The sequence below is a fragment of the Oncorhynchus kisutch genome, unplaced genomic scaffold (genome assembly GCF_002021735.2).
Source record: "Oncorhynchus kisutch isolate 150728-3 unplaced genomic scaffold, Okis_V2 Okis02a-Okis13b_hom, whole genome shotgun sequence".
NCBI classification, from domain to species: domain Eukaryota; kingdom Metazoa; phylum Chordata; class Actinopteri; order Salmoniformes; family Salmonidae; genus Oncorhynchus; species Oncorhynchus kisutch.
This window is the reverse complement of record NW_022261979.1, coordinates 13,533,970-13,546,926: the sequence shown is the minus strand read 5'-3', so window position 1 is coordinate 13,546,926 and position 12,957 is coordinate 13,533,970. Positions and strand designations below refer to the sequence as shown.

General features: G+C 48.0%; 1 protein-coding gene across 3 annotated transcripts in view; it reads right to left on the bottom strand.

Annotated features, from left to right (window-relative positions):
* Nucleotides 1-12,042, bottom strand: part of LOC109887005 (sperm-associated antigen 1) — a 64,223-nt gene extending 52,181 nt beyond the window's left edge. For all 3 annotated transcript variants that reach the window (XM_031811898.1, XM_031811899.1, XM_031811900.1), the window contains exons 1-11: nucleotides 11,909-12,042; nucleotides 11,496-11,654; nucleotides 11,094-11,253; nucleotides 10,665-10,787; nucleotides 10,497-10,570; nucleotides 9,889-10,001; nucleotides 9,583-9,688; nucleotides 9,135-9,265; nucleotides 7,474-7,580; nucleotides 5,680-5,797; nucleotides 723-1,160 (exon numbers count right to left, since the gene is read on the bottom strand). In XM_031811898.1, coding sequence (XP_031667758.1) covers nucleotides 723-1,160; nucleotides 5,680-5,797; nucleotides 7,474-7,580; nucleotides 9,135-9,265; nucleotides 9,583-9,688; nucleotides 9,889-10,001; nucleotides 10,497-10,570; nucleotides 10,665-10,787; nucleotides 11,094-11,253; nucleotides 11,496-11,647 — 1,522 coding nt within the window. In that variant the 5' untranslated portion in view covers nucleotides 11,648-11,654; nucleotides 11,909-12,042. The remainder of the gene's footprint in view (nucleotides 1-722; nucleotides 1,161-5,679; nucleotides 5,798-7,473; nucleotides 7,581-9,134; nucleotides 9,266-9,582; nucleotides 9,689-9,888; nucleotides 10,002-10,496; nucleotides 10,571-10,664; nucleotides 10,788-11,093; nucleotides 11,254-11,495; nucleotides 11,655-11,908) is intronic.
* Nucleotides 12,043-12,957: the final 915 nt, after the last annotated feature.

The window sequence follows — 12,957 nt, the reverse complement described above, 5'->3', positions numbered from 1 at the left end:
CATCACATCCCACCGACTGGCTAAATGCTGCTGTAATGACATCACATCCCACCGACTGGCTAAATGCTGCTGTAATGACATCACATCCCACTGACTGGCTAAATGCTGCTGTAATGACATCACATCCCACCGACTGGCTAAATGCTGCTGTAATGACATCACATCCCACCGACTGGCTAAATGCTGCTGTAATGACATCACATCCCACCGACTGGCTAAATGCTGCTGTAATGACATCACATCCCACCGACTGGCTAAATGCTGCTGTAATGACATCACATCCCACCGACTGGCTAAATGCTGCTGTAATGACATCACATCCCACCGACTGGCTAAATGCTGCTGTAATGACACGTTACACTTTCATGTGATTCAGTGAAGAGAATAACATTGCTGCTACAGAGGTTAGTTTTATTACTGCGGTATGTGCTGACCTTTGGTTTGCTGTGGCCAATCACAGAAAGCACCAGCTGTCAATAGCGGCAGAACAACACACTGATTTAACCTTATGGAAACACGAAAGCAGTGGCATTAGTTGCTAGATTACCTACACACGGTTGTTTTGGGGAGAATGTCCGTGGAAAATGCCTGAACACAAAACTAACATGTCATTTGAATAGCCTGTCACACTAAGTTATTATAAATCTCAACTCTAGATGAACGAGAGTTATGAGTAAAAGCTCTGTCACGCAAGACACAACACCACAATACTGAAAACCTACCTGAGTCTGTGAAGCCCGTGATGGCCTGTGAATATTTGTCCAGCGCATCAGCAAACTGTCCATTCTTAAAGAACAGGTTTCCCTCGTTCTTGAGCCGGGCCAGCGGCGGGGGCAGGGCCCCACACGGGGCGTCGAGGTTGCTTCCGTCTCCCCCGACCGGCCTGGCTCCCTTAGAGTCCCTCCTGCCAGAGCCCTGAGCTCCGTTCCACAGACCCTTGTCCGACGTCGAATCCTGTTGGTTCACCTTGTACTTCTCTGCAATTCCTCCCCGGTTTTTCCAGTGGCTTCCGTGTGAATTGTGGTCTGTATGAGGGCTGGGGCCCCCTTCCCCTCCTCTGCCGTGGGGCTTCTTCTGAGCATTTCCCATGTCTCCCCTCTCGGCAGGAGCAGCAGCGGCACTCTCCCCTCCCACTGCCTCGCTAGGCTCAACCGGACAAGCTGCCGAGCACAGAACACACCCACAGGAAGCAGTCAGCGGTTACATCACAGTGGGGGGAGGGGTTGATAGAGTTTCAGGAAGTCTCTCTCTCTCTCTCTACCAGGCAGCCCAGCAAGCCGTTGGTGATGCAGAGAGAGAGGGGGAGGGGTGGAGAACAACCACACACACACACACACACACGCTATCTGGTCTGAAGAATGTCATATTACTGAGACAGGGGCTAGGGGGGAATGGCAGATAGTCAGTAGGATGTCATATTACTGAGACAGGGGGGGGGAATGGCAGATAGTCAGTAGGATGTCATATTACTGAGACAGGGGCTAGGGGGGAATGGCAGATAGTCAGTAGGATGTCATATTACTGAGACGGGGGGGAATGGCAGATAGTCAGTAGGATGTCATATTACTGAGACGGGCTAGGGGGAAATGGCAGATAGTCAGTAGGATGTCATATTACTGAGACAGGGGCTAGGGGGGAATGGCAGATAGTCAGTAGGATGTCATATTACTGAGACAGGGGCTAGGGGGGTAATGGCAGATAGTCAGTAGGATGTCATATTACTGAGACAGAGGGGGGGAATGGCAGATAGTCAGTAGGATGTCATATTACTGAGACAGGGGCTAGGGGGGATTGGCAGATAGTCAGTAGGATGTCATATTACTGAGACAGGGGCTAGGGGGGTAATGGCAGATAGTCAGTAGGATGTCATATTACTGAGACAGAGGGGGGGAATGGCAGATAGTCAGTAGGATGTCATATTACTGAGACAGGGGCTAGGGGGGGAATGGCAGATAGTCAGTAGGATGTCATATTACTGAGACAGAGGGGGGGAATGGCAGATAGTCAGTAGGATGTTATATTACTGAGACAGGGGCTAGGGGGGGAATGGCAGATAGTCTGTAGGATGTCATATTACTGAGACAGGGGGGGAATGGCAGATAGTCAGTATGATGTCATAATACTGAGACAGGGGCTAGGGGGAAATGGCAGATAGTCAGTAGGATGTTATATTACTGAGACAGAGGGGGGAATGGCAGATAGCAGCTCATTGAGGCTTTATAGCATCCTGATCAACGCAGCCATTAGCATGAGGGATTTGACTGTTGGATTAGAGAACAAATCCCCAGATTTACAGTGGGGGGTTGAGTTAGCTACCACAGCACAGACACACAGCCAGACACTGACCCACAGCACAGACACACAGCCAGACACTGACCCACAGCACAGACACACAGCACAGACACTGACCCACAGCACAGACACACAGCACAGACACACAGCCAAACATGACCCACAGCACAGACACACAGCCAGACACTGACCCACAGCACAGACACACAGCACAGACACACAGCCAAACATGACCCACAGCACAGACACACAGCCAGACACTGACCCACAGCACAGACACACAGCCAGACACTGACCCACAGCACAGACACACAGCCAGACACTGACCCACAGCACAGACACACAGCCCAACACTGACCCACAGCACAGACACACAGCCCAACACTGACCCACAGCCCAACACTGACCCACAGCACAGACACACAGCCCAACACTGACCCACAGCACAGACACACAGCCAAACACTGACCCACAGCACAGACACACAGCCCAACACTGACCCACAGCACAGACACACAGCCCAACACTGACCCACAGCACAGACACACAGCCAAACACTGACCCACAGCACAGACACACAGACCAACACTGACCCACAGCACAGACACACAGCCCAACACTGACCCACAGCACAGCACAACCGACCAACCAACCAGCCAGCCTTAATGTAATATAATAACCTCTTTGTTTAGTAGGTCTAGGATCAGTCATCATCTGATCTGGTTAAACACTTGTTGGGTGTTTAAGGAACAACAACAATGGTAATAATATGTCTCTCTAACTCTACTCATTGGCTTAGACTTGCATTTGCATGTTTCTGTTGCTATTTTTCTCATTTGCATGTTTCTGTTGCTATTTTTCTCATTTGCATGTTTCTGTTGTTATAGAAACATGATAAAAAGGGGTTGGAGTTGTTTTTCTGACTGTTGAATTGTGAATCATCTGAATGTTGTTTTATAAAACAGTCAGTTTGATGTTGACTGACTGTTGACAGACTGTACACCACAATACAGGGCCTGTGAAGCAGGCTACTCCAGGTCAACTACCATATCATTAAAAACCAACTGGTGGTCTCCAGGACTGGGCTGGAGGTCAGTCACTTCTAACTGGTGGTCTCCAGGACTGGGCTGGAGGTCAGTCACTTCTAACTGGTGGTCTCCAGGACTGGGCTGGAGGTCAGTCACTTCCAACTGGTGGTCTCCAGGACTGGGCTGGAGGTCAGTCACTGCTAACTGGTGGTCTCCAGGACTGGGCTGGAGGTCAGTCACTGCTAACTGGTGGTCTCCAGGACTGGGCTGGAGGGCAGTCACTTCTAACTGGTGGTCTCCAGGACTGGGCTGGAGGTCAGTCACTTCTAACTGGTGGTCTCCAGGACTGGGCTGGAGGTCAGTCACTTCTAACTGGTGGTCTCCAGGACTGGGCTGGAGGTCAAACACTTCTAACTGGTGGTCTCCAGGACTGGGCTGGAGGTCAGTCACTTCTAACTGGTGGTCTCCAGGACTGGGCTGGAGGTCAAACACTTCTAACTGGTGGTCTCCAGGACTGGGCTGGAGGTCAGTCACTTCTAACTGGTGGTCTCCAGGACTGGGCTGGAGGTCAGTCACTTCTAACTGGTGGTCTCCAGGACTGGGCTGGAGGTCAGTCACTGCTAACTGGTGGTCTCCAGGACTGGGCTGGAGGTCAGTCACTTCTAACTGGTGGTCTCCAGGACTGGGCTGGAGGTCAGTCACTTCTAACTGGTGGTCTCCAGGACTGGGCTGGAGGTCAGTCACTTCAAACTGGTGGTCTCCAGGACTGGGCTGGAAGTCAGTCACTTCTAACTGGTGGTCTCCAGGACTGGGCTGGAGGTCAGTCACTTCTAACTGGTGGTCTCCAGGACTGGGCTGGAGGTCAGTCACTGCTAACTGGTGGTCTCCAGGACTGGGCTGGAGGTCAGTCACTTCTAACTGGTGGTCTCCAGGACTGGGCTGGAGGTCAGTCACTTCCAACTGGTGGTCTCCAGGACTGGGCTGGAGGTCAGTCACTGCTAACTGGTGGTCTCCAGGACTGGGCTGGAGGTCAGTCACTTCTAACTGGTGGTCTCCAGGACTGGGCTGGAGGTCAGTCACTTCTAACTGGTGGTCTCCAGGACTGGGCTGGAGGTCAGTCACTGCTAACTGGTGGTCTCCAGGACTGGGCTGGAGGTCAGTCACTGCTAACTGGTGGTCTCCAGGACTGGGCTGGAGGTCAGTCACTGCTAACTGGTGGTCTCCAGGACTGGGCTGGAGGTCAGTCACTTCTAACTGGTGGTCTCCAGGACTGGGCTGGAGGTCAGTCACTTCTAACTGGTGGTCTCCAGGACTGGGCTGGAGGTCAGTCACTTCTAACTGGTGGTCTCCAGGACTGGGCTGGAGGTCAGTCACTGCTAACTGGTGGTCTCCAGGACTGGGCTGGAGGTCAGTCACTGCTAACTGGTGGTCTCCAGGACTGGGCTGGAGGTCAGTCACTGCTAACTGGTGGTCTCCAGGACTGGGCTGGAGGTCAGTCACTTCTAACTGGTGGTCTCCAGGACTGGGCTGGAGGTCAGTCACTTCTAACTGGTGGTCTCCAGGACTGGGCTGGAGGTCAGTCACTTCTAACTGGTGGTCTCTAGGACTGGGCTGGAGGTCAGTCACTTCTAACTGGTGGTCTCCAGGACTGGGCTGGAGGTCAGTCACTTCTAACTGGTGGTCTCCAGGACTGGGCTGGAGGTCAGTCACTTCTAACTGGTGGTCTCCAGGACTGGGCTGGAGGTCAGTCACTTCTAACTGGTGGTCTCCAGGACTGGGCTGGAGGTCAGTAACTTCTAACTGGTGGTCTCCAGGACTGGGCTGGAGGTCAGTCACTTCTAACTGGTGATCTCCAGGACTGGGCTGGAGGTCAGTCACTGCTAACTGGTGGTCTCCAGGACTGGGCTGGAGGTCAGTCACTGCTAACTGGTGGTCTCCAGGACTGGGCTGGAGGTCAGTCACTTCTAACTGGTGGTCTCCAGGACTGGGCTGGAGGTCAGTCACTTCTAACTGGTGGTCTCCAGGACTGGGCTGGAGGTCAGTCACTTCTAACTGGTGGTCTCCAGGACTGGGCTGGAGGTCAGTCACTTCTAACTGGTGGTCTCCAGGACTGGGCTGGAGGTCAGTCACTTCTAACTGGTGGTCTCCAGGACTGGGCTGGAGGTCAGTAACTTCTAACTGGTGGTCTCCAGGACTGGGCTAGAGGTCAGTAACTTCTAACTGGTGGTCTCCAGGACTGGGCTAGAGGTCAGTCACTTCTAACTGGTGATCTCCAGGACTGGGCTGGAGGTCAGACACTTCCAACGGAGAGGTATAATGGTTCAATCTCACTAAGTAGGTGAAGGGATCAGTCACTCACCTCTCTGCTCTTCCCGTATCTCATCCTCCTCCACTTCCTGAATCAGGATCCTCTTGCTTTTACGTTCCGTCTCCGGTTGACACTGGATTAGTTTCTTATCCACCTCAACCAGAAGTTTCTGTGGGACAGGATGTGTGACGGAAAAGCAGAAAAGAAGACTTGGGAAATAGTTGATCCCATTGTTCCATTAGATTGAAAAAACTGTCAAAACAACAGGTTATGCAGATGAAGACAGGTTGATACAACAGGAGCACCAGTCGATTCAGGACTTCCTGGACGTAACGTTCCTTTGAAATGTGACACGACTGGAGACAAGTTAAGTCCATATCCTTCATTCCAGGCCTGACGGTCGCTATGGTACCGTCTGACGGTCGCTACGGTACCGTCTGATGGTCGCTACGGTACCGTCTGATGGTCGCTACGGTAACGTCTGATGGTCGCTACGGTACCGTCTGATGGTCGCTACGGTACCGTCTGATGGTCGCTACGGTACCGTCTGATGGTCGCTACGGTAACGTATGATGGTCACTACGGTACCGGCTGATGGTCACTACGGTAACGTCTGATTGTCACTACGGTACCGTCTGACGGTCACTACGGTAACGTCTGTTGAATAAACAGGAGTCCTGACGGTCAATAGGGTAACGTCTGACGGTCAAAACGGTAACGTCTGATGGTCACTACGGTAACGTCTGTTGAATAAACAGGAGTCCTGACGGTCACTACGGTAACGTCTGTTGAATAAACAGGAGTCCTGACGGTCACTACGGTAACGTCTGTTGAATAAACAGGAGTCCTGATGGTCACTACGGTACCGTCTGATGGTCGCTACGGTACCGTCTGATGGTCGGTACGGTTACTGTCCGATGGTCGCTACGGTAACGTATGATGGTCGCTACGGTACCGTCTGATGGTCGCAACGGTAACGTCTGATGGTCGCTACGGTTACTGTCCGATGGTCGCTACGGTAACGTATGATGGTCGCTACGGTACCGTCTGATGGTCGCTACGGTAACGTCTGATGGTCGCTACGGTACCGTCCGATGGTCGCTACGGTACCGTCCGATGGTCGCTACGGTACCGTCCGATGGTCGCTACGGTACCGTCCGATGGTCGCTACGGTAACGTCTGATGGTCGCTACGGTACCGTCCGATGGTCACTACGGTACCGTCCGATGGTCGCTACGGTACCGTCCGATGGTCGCTACGGTACCGTCTGACGGTCGCTACGGTTACGTCTGACGGTCGCCACGGTAACGTCTGTTGCATAAACAGGAGTCCTGATGGTTCATTCATTCATTTTGTGGAGGGAACAGAATGGTTAAAGTAACTTGTGTGTGTGTGTGGTGTGTGTGTGTGTGGTCTGGTGTGTGTGTGGTGTGTGTGTGGTCTGGTGTGTGTGTGTGTGGTCTGGTGTGTGTGTGGTGTGTGTGTGGTGTGTGTGTGTGTGTGTGTGGTGTGTGTGTGGTGTGTATGTGTGTGGTCTGGTGTGTGTGTGGTGTGTGTGTGGTCTGGTGTGTGTGTGTGTGGTCTGGTGTGTGTGTGTGTGTGTGTGGTGTGTGTGTGTGGTCTGGTGTGGTGTGTGTGTGTGTGTGGTGTGGTGTATGTGTGTGTGTGTGGTGTATGTGTGGTGTGTATGTGTGTGTGGTGTGTGTGGTGTATGTGTGTGTGTGGTGTATGTGTGTGTGTGTGTGTGTGTGTGTGTGTGTGTGGTGTGTGTGTGTGTGTGTGTGGTGTGTGTGTGTGTGTGTGGTGTGTGTGTGTGTGGTGTGTGTGTGTGTGTGAGACACTAACAGTAGCAGTGATGTTCTGTGGTTCGGTCTGCAGGACGTTCCTCAGGTCTTCAGCCGCCCTCTGATAGTTCCCCTGTTGTTTCAGCACTGTGGCCCTGCGGAGGAGAGCTTTAAAAAACAACGCTGTCAGTCAGGGACATGACATGAGCTTTAAAACAACGCTGTCAGTCAGGGACATGACATGAGCTTTAAAACAACGCTGTCAGTCAGGGACATGACATGAGCTTTAAAACACAACACTGTCAGTCAGGGACATGAGCTTTAAAACAGCACTGTCAGTCAGGGACATGAAATGAGCTTTAAAAAACAACGCTTTCAGTCAGGGACATGAGCTTTAAAACAACGCTGTCAGTCAGGGACATGAGCTTTAAAACACAATGCTCTCCGTCAGGGACATGACATGAGCTATAAAACACAACGCTGTCAGTCAGGGACATGAGCTTTAAAACACAACGCTGTCAGTCAGGGACATGAGCTTTAAAACAACGCTGTCAGTCAGGGACATGAGCTTTAAAACAACGCTGTCAGTCAGGGACATGAGCTTTAAAACACAACGCTGTCAGTCAGGGACATGAGCTTCAGTCATACACAGTATCTACACGTGGTGAAGCACTTTGCTATGTAGCGTGGTTATATATATATATATTAGACCAGTCACTCTCCCAGCCATACACAGTACCTGCACGTGTCTAGTGGGTCAGTACCTTTCATATTGTCTGGCTCTATCTCTAGTGGGACAGTACCTTTCATATTGTCTGGTCAGTACCTTTCATATTGTCTGGACAGTACCTTTCATATTGTCTGGACAGTACCTTTCATATTGTCTGGCTCTATATCTAGTGGGTCAGTACCTTTCATATTGTCTGGACAGTACCTTTCATATTGTCTGGACAGTACCTTTCATATTGTCTGACTCTATATCTAGTGGGTCAGTACCTTTCATATTGTCTGGCTCTATCTATAGTGGGTCAGTACCTTTCATATTGTCTGGCTCTATCTCTAGTGGGTCAGTACCTTTCATATTGTCTGGACAGTACCTTTCATATTGTCTGGCTCTATCTATAGTGGGTCAGTACCTTTCATATTGTCTGGCTCTATCTATAGTGGGACAGTACCTTTCATATTGTCTGGACAGTACCTTTCATATTGTCTGGACAGTACCTTTCATATTGTCTGGACAGTACCTTTCATATTGTCTGGACAGTACCTTTCATATTGTCTGGACAGTACCGTTCATATTGTCTGGACAGTACCTTTCATATTGTCTGGACAGTACCGTTCATATTGTCTGGACAGTACCTTTCATATTGTCTGGACAGTACCTTTCATATTGTCTGACTCTATCTATAGTGGGTCAGTACCTTTCATATTGTCTAGCTCTATCTATAGTGGGTCAGTACCTTTCATATTGTCTGACTCTATCTATAGTGGGTCAGTACCTTTCATATTGTCTGGACAGTACCTTTCATATTGTCTGACTCTATCTATAGTGGGTCAGTACCTTTCATATTGTCTGGACAGTACCTTTCATATTGTCTGGACAGTACCTTTCATATTGTCTGGACAGTACCTTTCATATTGTCTGGTCAGTACCTTTCATATTGTCTGGACAGTACCTTTCATATTGTCTGGACAGTACCTTTCATATTGTCTGGACAGTACCTTTCATATTGTCTGGCTCCATCTCCAGTACCTTCTGACAGTCGTTCAGGGCATTGTGCCAGTGTTGCAGTTTGATCTCTGACTGGGCTCTGTTGTTGTAGCCGGCTACGGTTGGTACCACTGACAGACTCCTGGTGAGAACGAGACATGGAGAGAAGAGAGACGGACCTCATTTAGCAGTACTGAAGACTGGCTATTGGATGAGAGCTTCCCACGAGAGCTTGAGTAATATAAACATTGAATAAGGAATTATGACAGAGCTCCACTAGTATCTCTATGAATATAAATCTCTCTCTGTGGTTTGAAGCTGAACTCTGAAGACAAAGGAATTAAACCCATTGAATATGCATTCACTAAAAGATACTAGCATCAACTTAGCTTGAAGGTAATGACCATCCCTAAAGCCTCAAAGTGAGACAGCTATTAGTGTTAAGTTACAGGGTCTGACCTTGTATAATACACCACAGCTTCCTCATAGTCGTTGGCCTTGAAGGCCTCGTTGCCTTTATCCTTCTCGCGGTTGGCAACGAGGACTTTCTCCTGTTCAGTCAACGCTACGAGAACATACACATTCTATCAAGATGACTGAGCAAGAATAGCCAACTAAAGACCTACTTCAAAGTGTACATGAATTCACGATATAACTACCGAACAAAACAATTCATTTATTTACACTTTGTGTAACCGTTAAAACTAAATAGCATCTCTGGGACACTAATGACACAGTCTAATGAGAAACAAATATATCTTTCACCTGTTGTATCCATTTTGCTCCTGATTTTTGGATGTCTAGAGTTTACAATTGCAGGGGGATCCTTTTTTGTTAAATTTCCATCAATTTTATCACACTCCTTGTCGACATCAAACCTGCAATACAGAGTGATAATATTGTCTAGGCATGATTCCTGGATCCCATACACGAATTACACAGCAGGAAAAAACTACACTGGTCTTATTCTATATAATCAGGAGGTAGAACCTTCTAGACTCACTGGTCCCATTCTATATAATCAGGAGGTAGAACCTTCTAGACTCACTGGTCTCATTCTATATAATCAGGAGGTAGAACCTTTTAGACTCTCTGGTCCCATTCTATATATTCAGGAGGTAGAACCTTCTAGACTCCCTGGTCCCATTCTATATAATCAGGAGGTAGAACCTTCTAGAAACTCACTGGTCCCATTCTATATAATCAGGAGGTAGAACCTTCTAGAAACTCACTGGTCCCATTCTATATAATCAAGAGGTAGAACCTTCTAGAAACTCACTGGTCCCATCCTATATAATCAGGAGGCAGAACCTTCTAGAAACTCACTGGTCCCATTCTATATAATCAGGAGGTAGAACCTTCCAGAAACTCACTTGTCCCATTCTATATAATTACGAGGCAGAACCTTCTTCTGTGCAGTTTTCTTCTGTCCATTTGAAACTGTATTCTGCAACACAATTTAGAATGAAGTTCTAGTCATTTTCCTACTATTGTCTGACAACACAAAATAATAGTATTTCCTTATAAAACAGAGGCTGTACCTGCTTGAGAGGAATAGAGCAACTTGATCCACGTACTGGGGGTAGATTCTCAGTTTCAAGATCATGGAATATAGATTGTTGTTTCAGCTCAGTTTCACTCATTTTGGCATCTGTCTCCCACTTCTGTAAAAGTGAAAACAGTGTGGTGTATTTTAGGTTAAGTCTGCTATATAAGGATGTGTGTATCGGCCTCATTACCTACAGCTACACTACTATGGTATTACTACTAATACAAAAGTCTCAATACTACTTACAAGTGTTGTTACAAAGTCACTGATCTCTGTTAACCCAGAACTAAAATCTTGAAATCATTTTGGTCAGATGCTTGATGTTTAACGTAGTCTCTCCACGACAGATTACAATGTCAAATTGGCACAGTGAGACACCACAAAAACTTTGAGACAACGTCGCGTGGCAAACGGACAGTACCTTGAGTTCGTCCGTGATCTGAACCCATTCATCTCCAGAGAAGCAGGCGGCGGTGGCTGGGGGGTTGTCCTTTCTGAGGGCACGACTTTTAGGGTCCAGCCTCTCCAGACGACTCTCACAGAACTGTATCAGATGGGGATAGATACCCTCATCTCCAGACCTGGCGTAAAATAGTTGACAGTGAATTTCAGAACATCTTATCAGGAGAACACAGAGGTGTTCACTTGTCTGGCATAACACCGAGTCCTCAGGAACAAACAAATATAGCACGTTGATCCCCATTTCAATTCTGAATTAGTTTTGTACTATTTGTGTTAACTCTTTTGTCCATTTCTCGCTTAGATTGTTATGTTGAAAACCACCAGCTGTAGTCTAAACCTAACTTTCCCCCGAATCATTTACCTTAGCACCGTCAGAATCTTCCCCAAGTATTTCACATCAGTGCATTTGTCAATGTAGCCGTAGTCTAGGTGATCCACTGGAACTGCTGCGGCGGAAGTGGTCCCCACTGGCACCTCTTGAGTTAGAAGTGAAGAAACTATCTCTGCATTCATGGCTGACCTGTTGACGACAACAACAACTAAATGTCTATGCGTTACTAAAGCGACATTTACTAAGTTGTGGCTAAGTCTAGTAGCTACTGCCTGGGTCCTGCGGTTCTGTCTTTTGACAACAATACTAGCTCGCTGAAGTTAGCCGTTTGGTTTAACGTTACTGTCAGTGAAGAGAGTTAAAAACATTTATTTCACCTTTATTTAACTAGTCAAGTCATGGATGGTTGAAAAGTAATGTGAAAAGTCAATGTCCTTACTCACCAAACAACAACCCGTGTCACGGAGGGAATGAGAAATTGTATATATTTAGAGAAATAATAACTCGCTACGATGTAAAGTTATTTAGCGACCTGTGTGTATGTATCTCATCAACCGAGCAACTCCACGCGTTTCGTTACTATGGTGACCAGTGTACCCGGTACGGTGGCCGCAGGGGGGTGCGATTCTGCTTGTTTTGTGGAAGAGACAAACATCTTTGGCGCTTCAGGTAGTTACTTCCTCCAGTAGATGACGACGTCACGTCAAAGACAGTACAGTACTGGTCGATGTCACTCTGTTTAACAGCAACAAAGTAACACTGCACACACACGCACACCCTATTTTTGCAGACATTAGCTCCTTTGATCAATCAGGTTTGATACTTGTGTTGTTGTTGCGGAAAGGTCTGCAGGGCGCTGGTATCCCCCCCCCCCCACTTGCACTTACTGACAAATGACTTGTTGTTGACAATCCATCAACGTCTGGGCCAAAGTCTTGGATTTTCTTACGAGGAATATTAAACAAACAGTTATAATTAGTAATATATTCCAAGTTACTTGAACTATAAACTGGGGAAAGAGAATTCACCAGGACATATGAGTGTATGACTGGAACGAATTGCAAAAATCGCTGAAGCTGGAGAAGTATATTTCCCTCACTAACTTTAAACATCTGCTATCTGAGCAGCTAACCGATCGCTGCAGCTGAACATAGTCCATCTGTAAATAGCCCACCCAATCTACCTACCTCATTCCCATATTGTTTTTTTTACTTTTCTGCTCTTTTGCACACCAGTATTTCTACTTGCACATCATCTGCTCATCTATCACTCCGGTGTTATTTTGCTCAATTGTAATTACTTCGCTACTATGGCCTATTTATTGCCTTACCTCCTCACGCCATTTGCACAGACTGTATATAGACCTCCTTTTTTTCTATTTTCTATTGTATTAATGACTGTAAGTTGTGTTTACTCCATGTGTAACTCTGTGTTGTTGTTTGTGTCGCACTGCTTTGCGTTATCTTGGCCAGGTCGCCGTTGTAAATGAGAA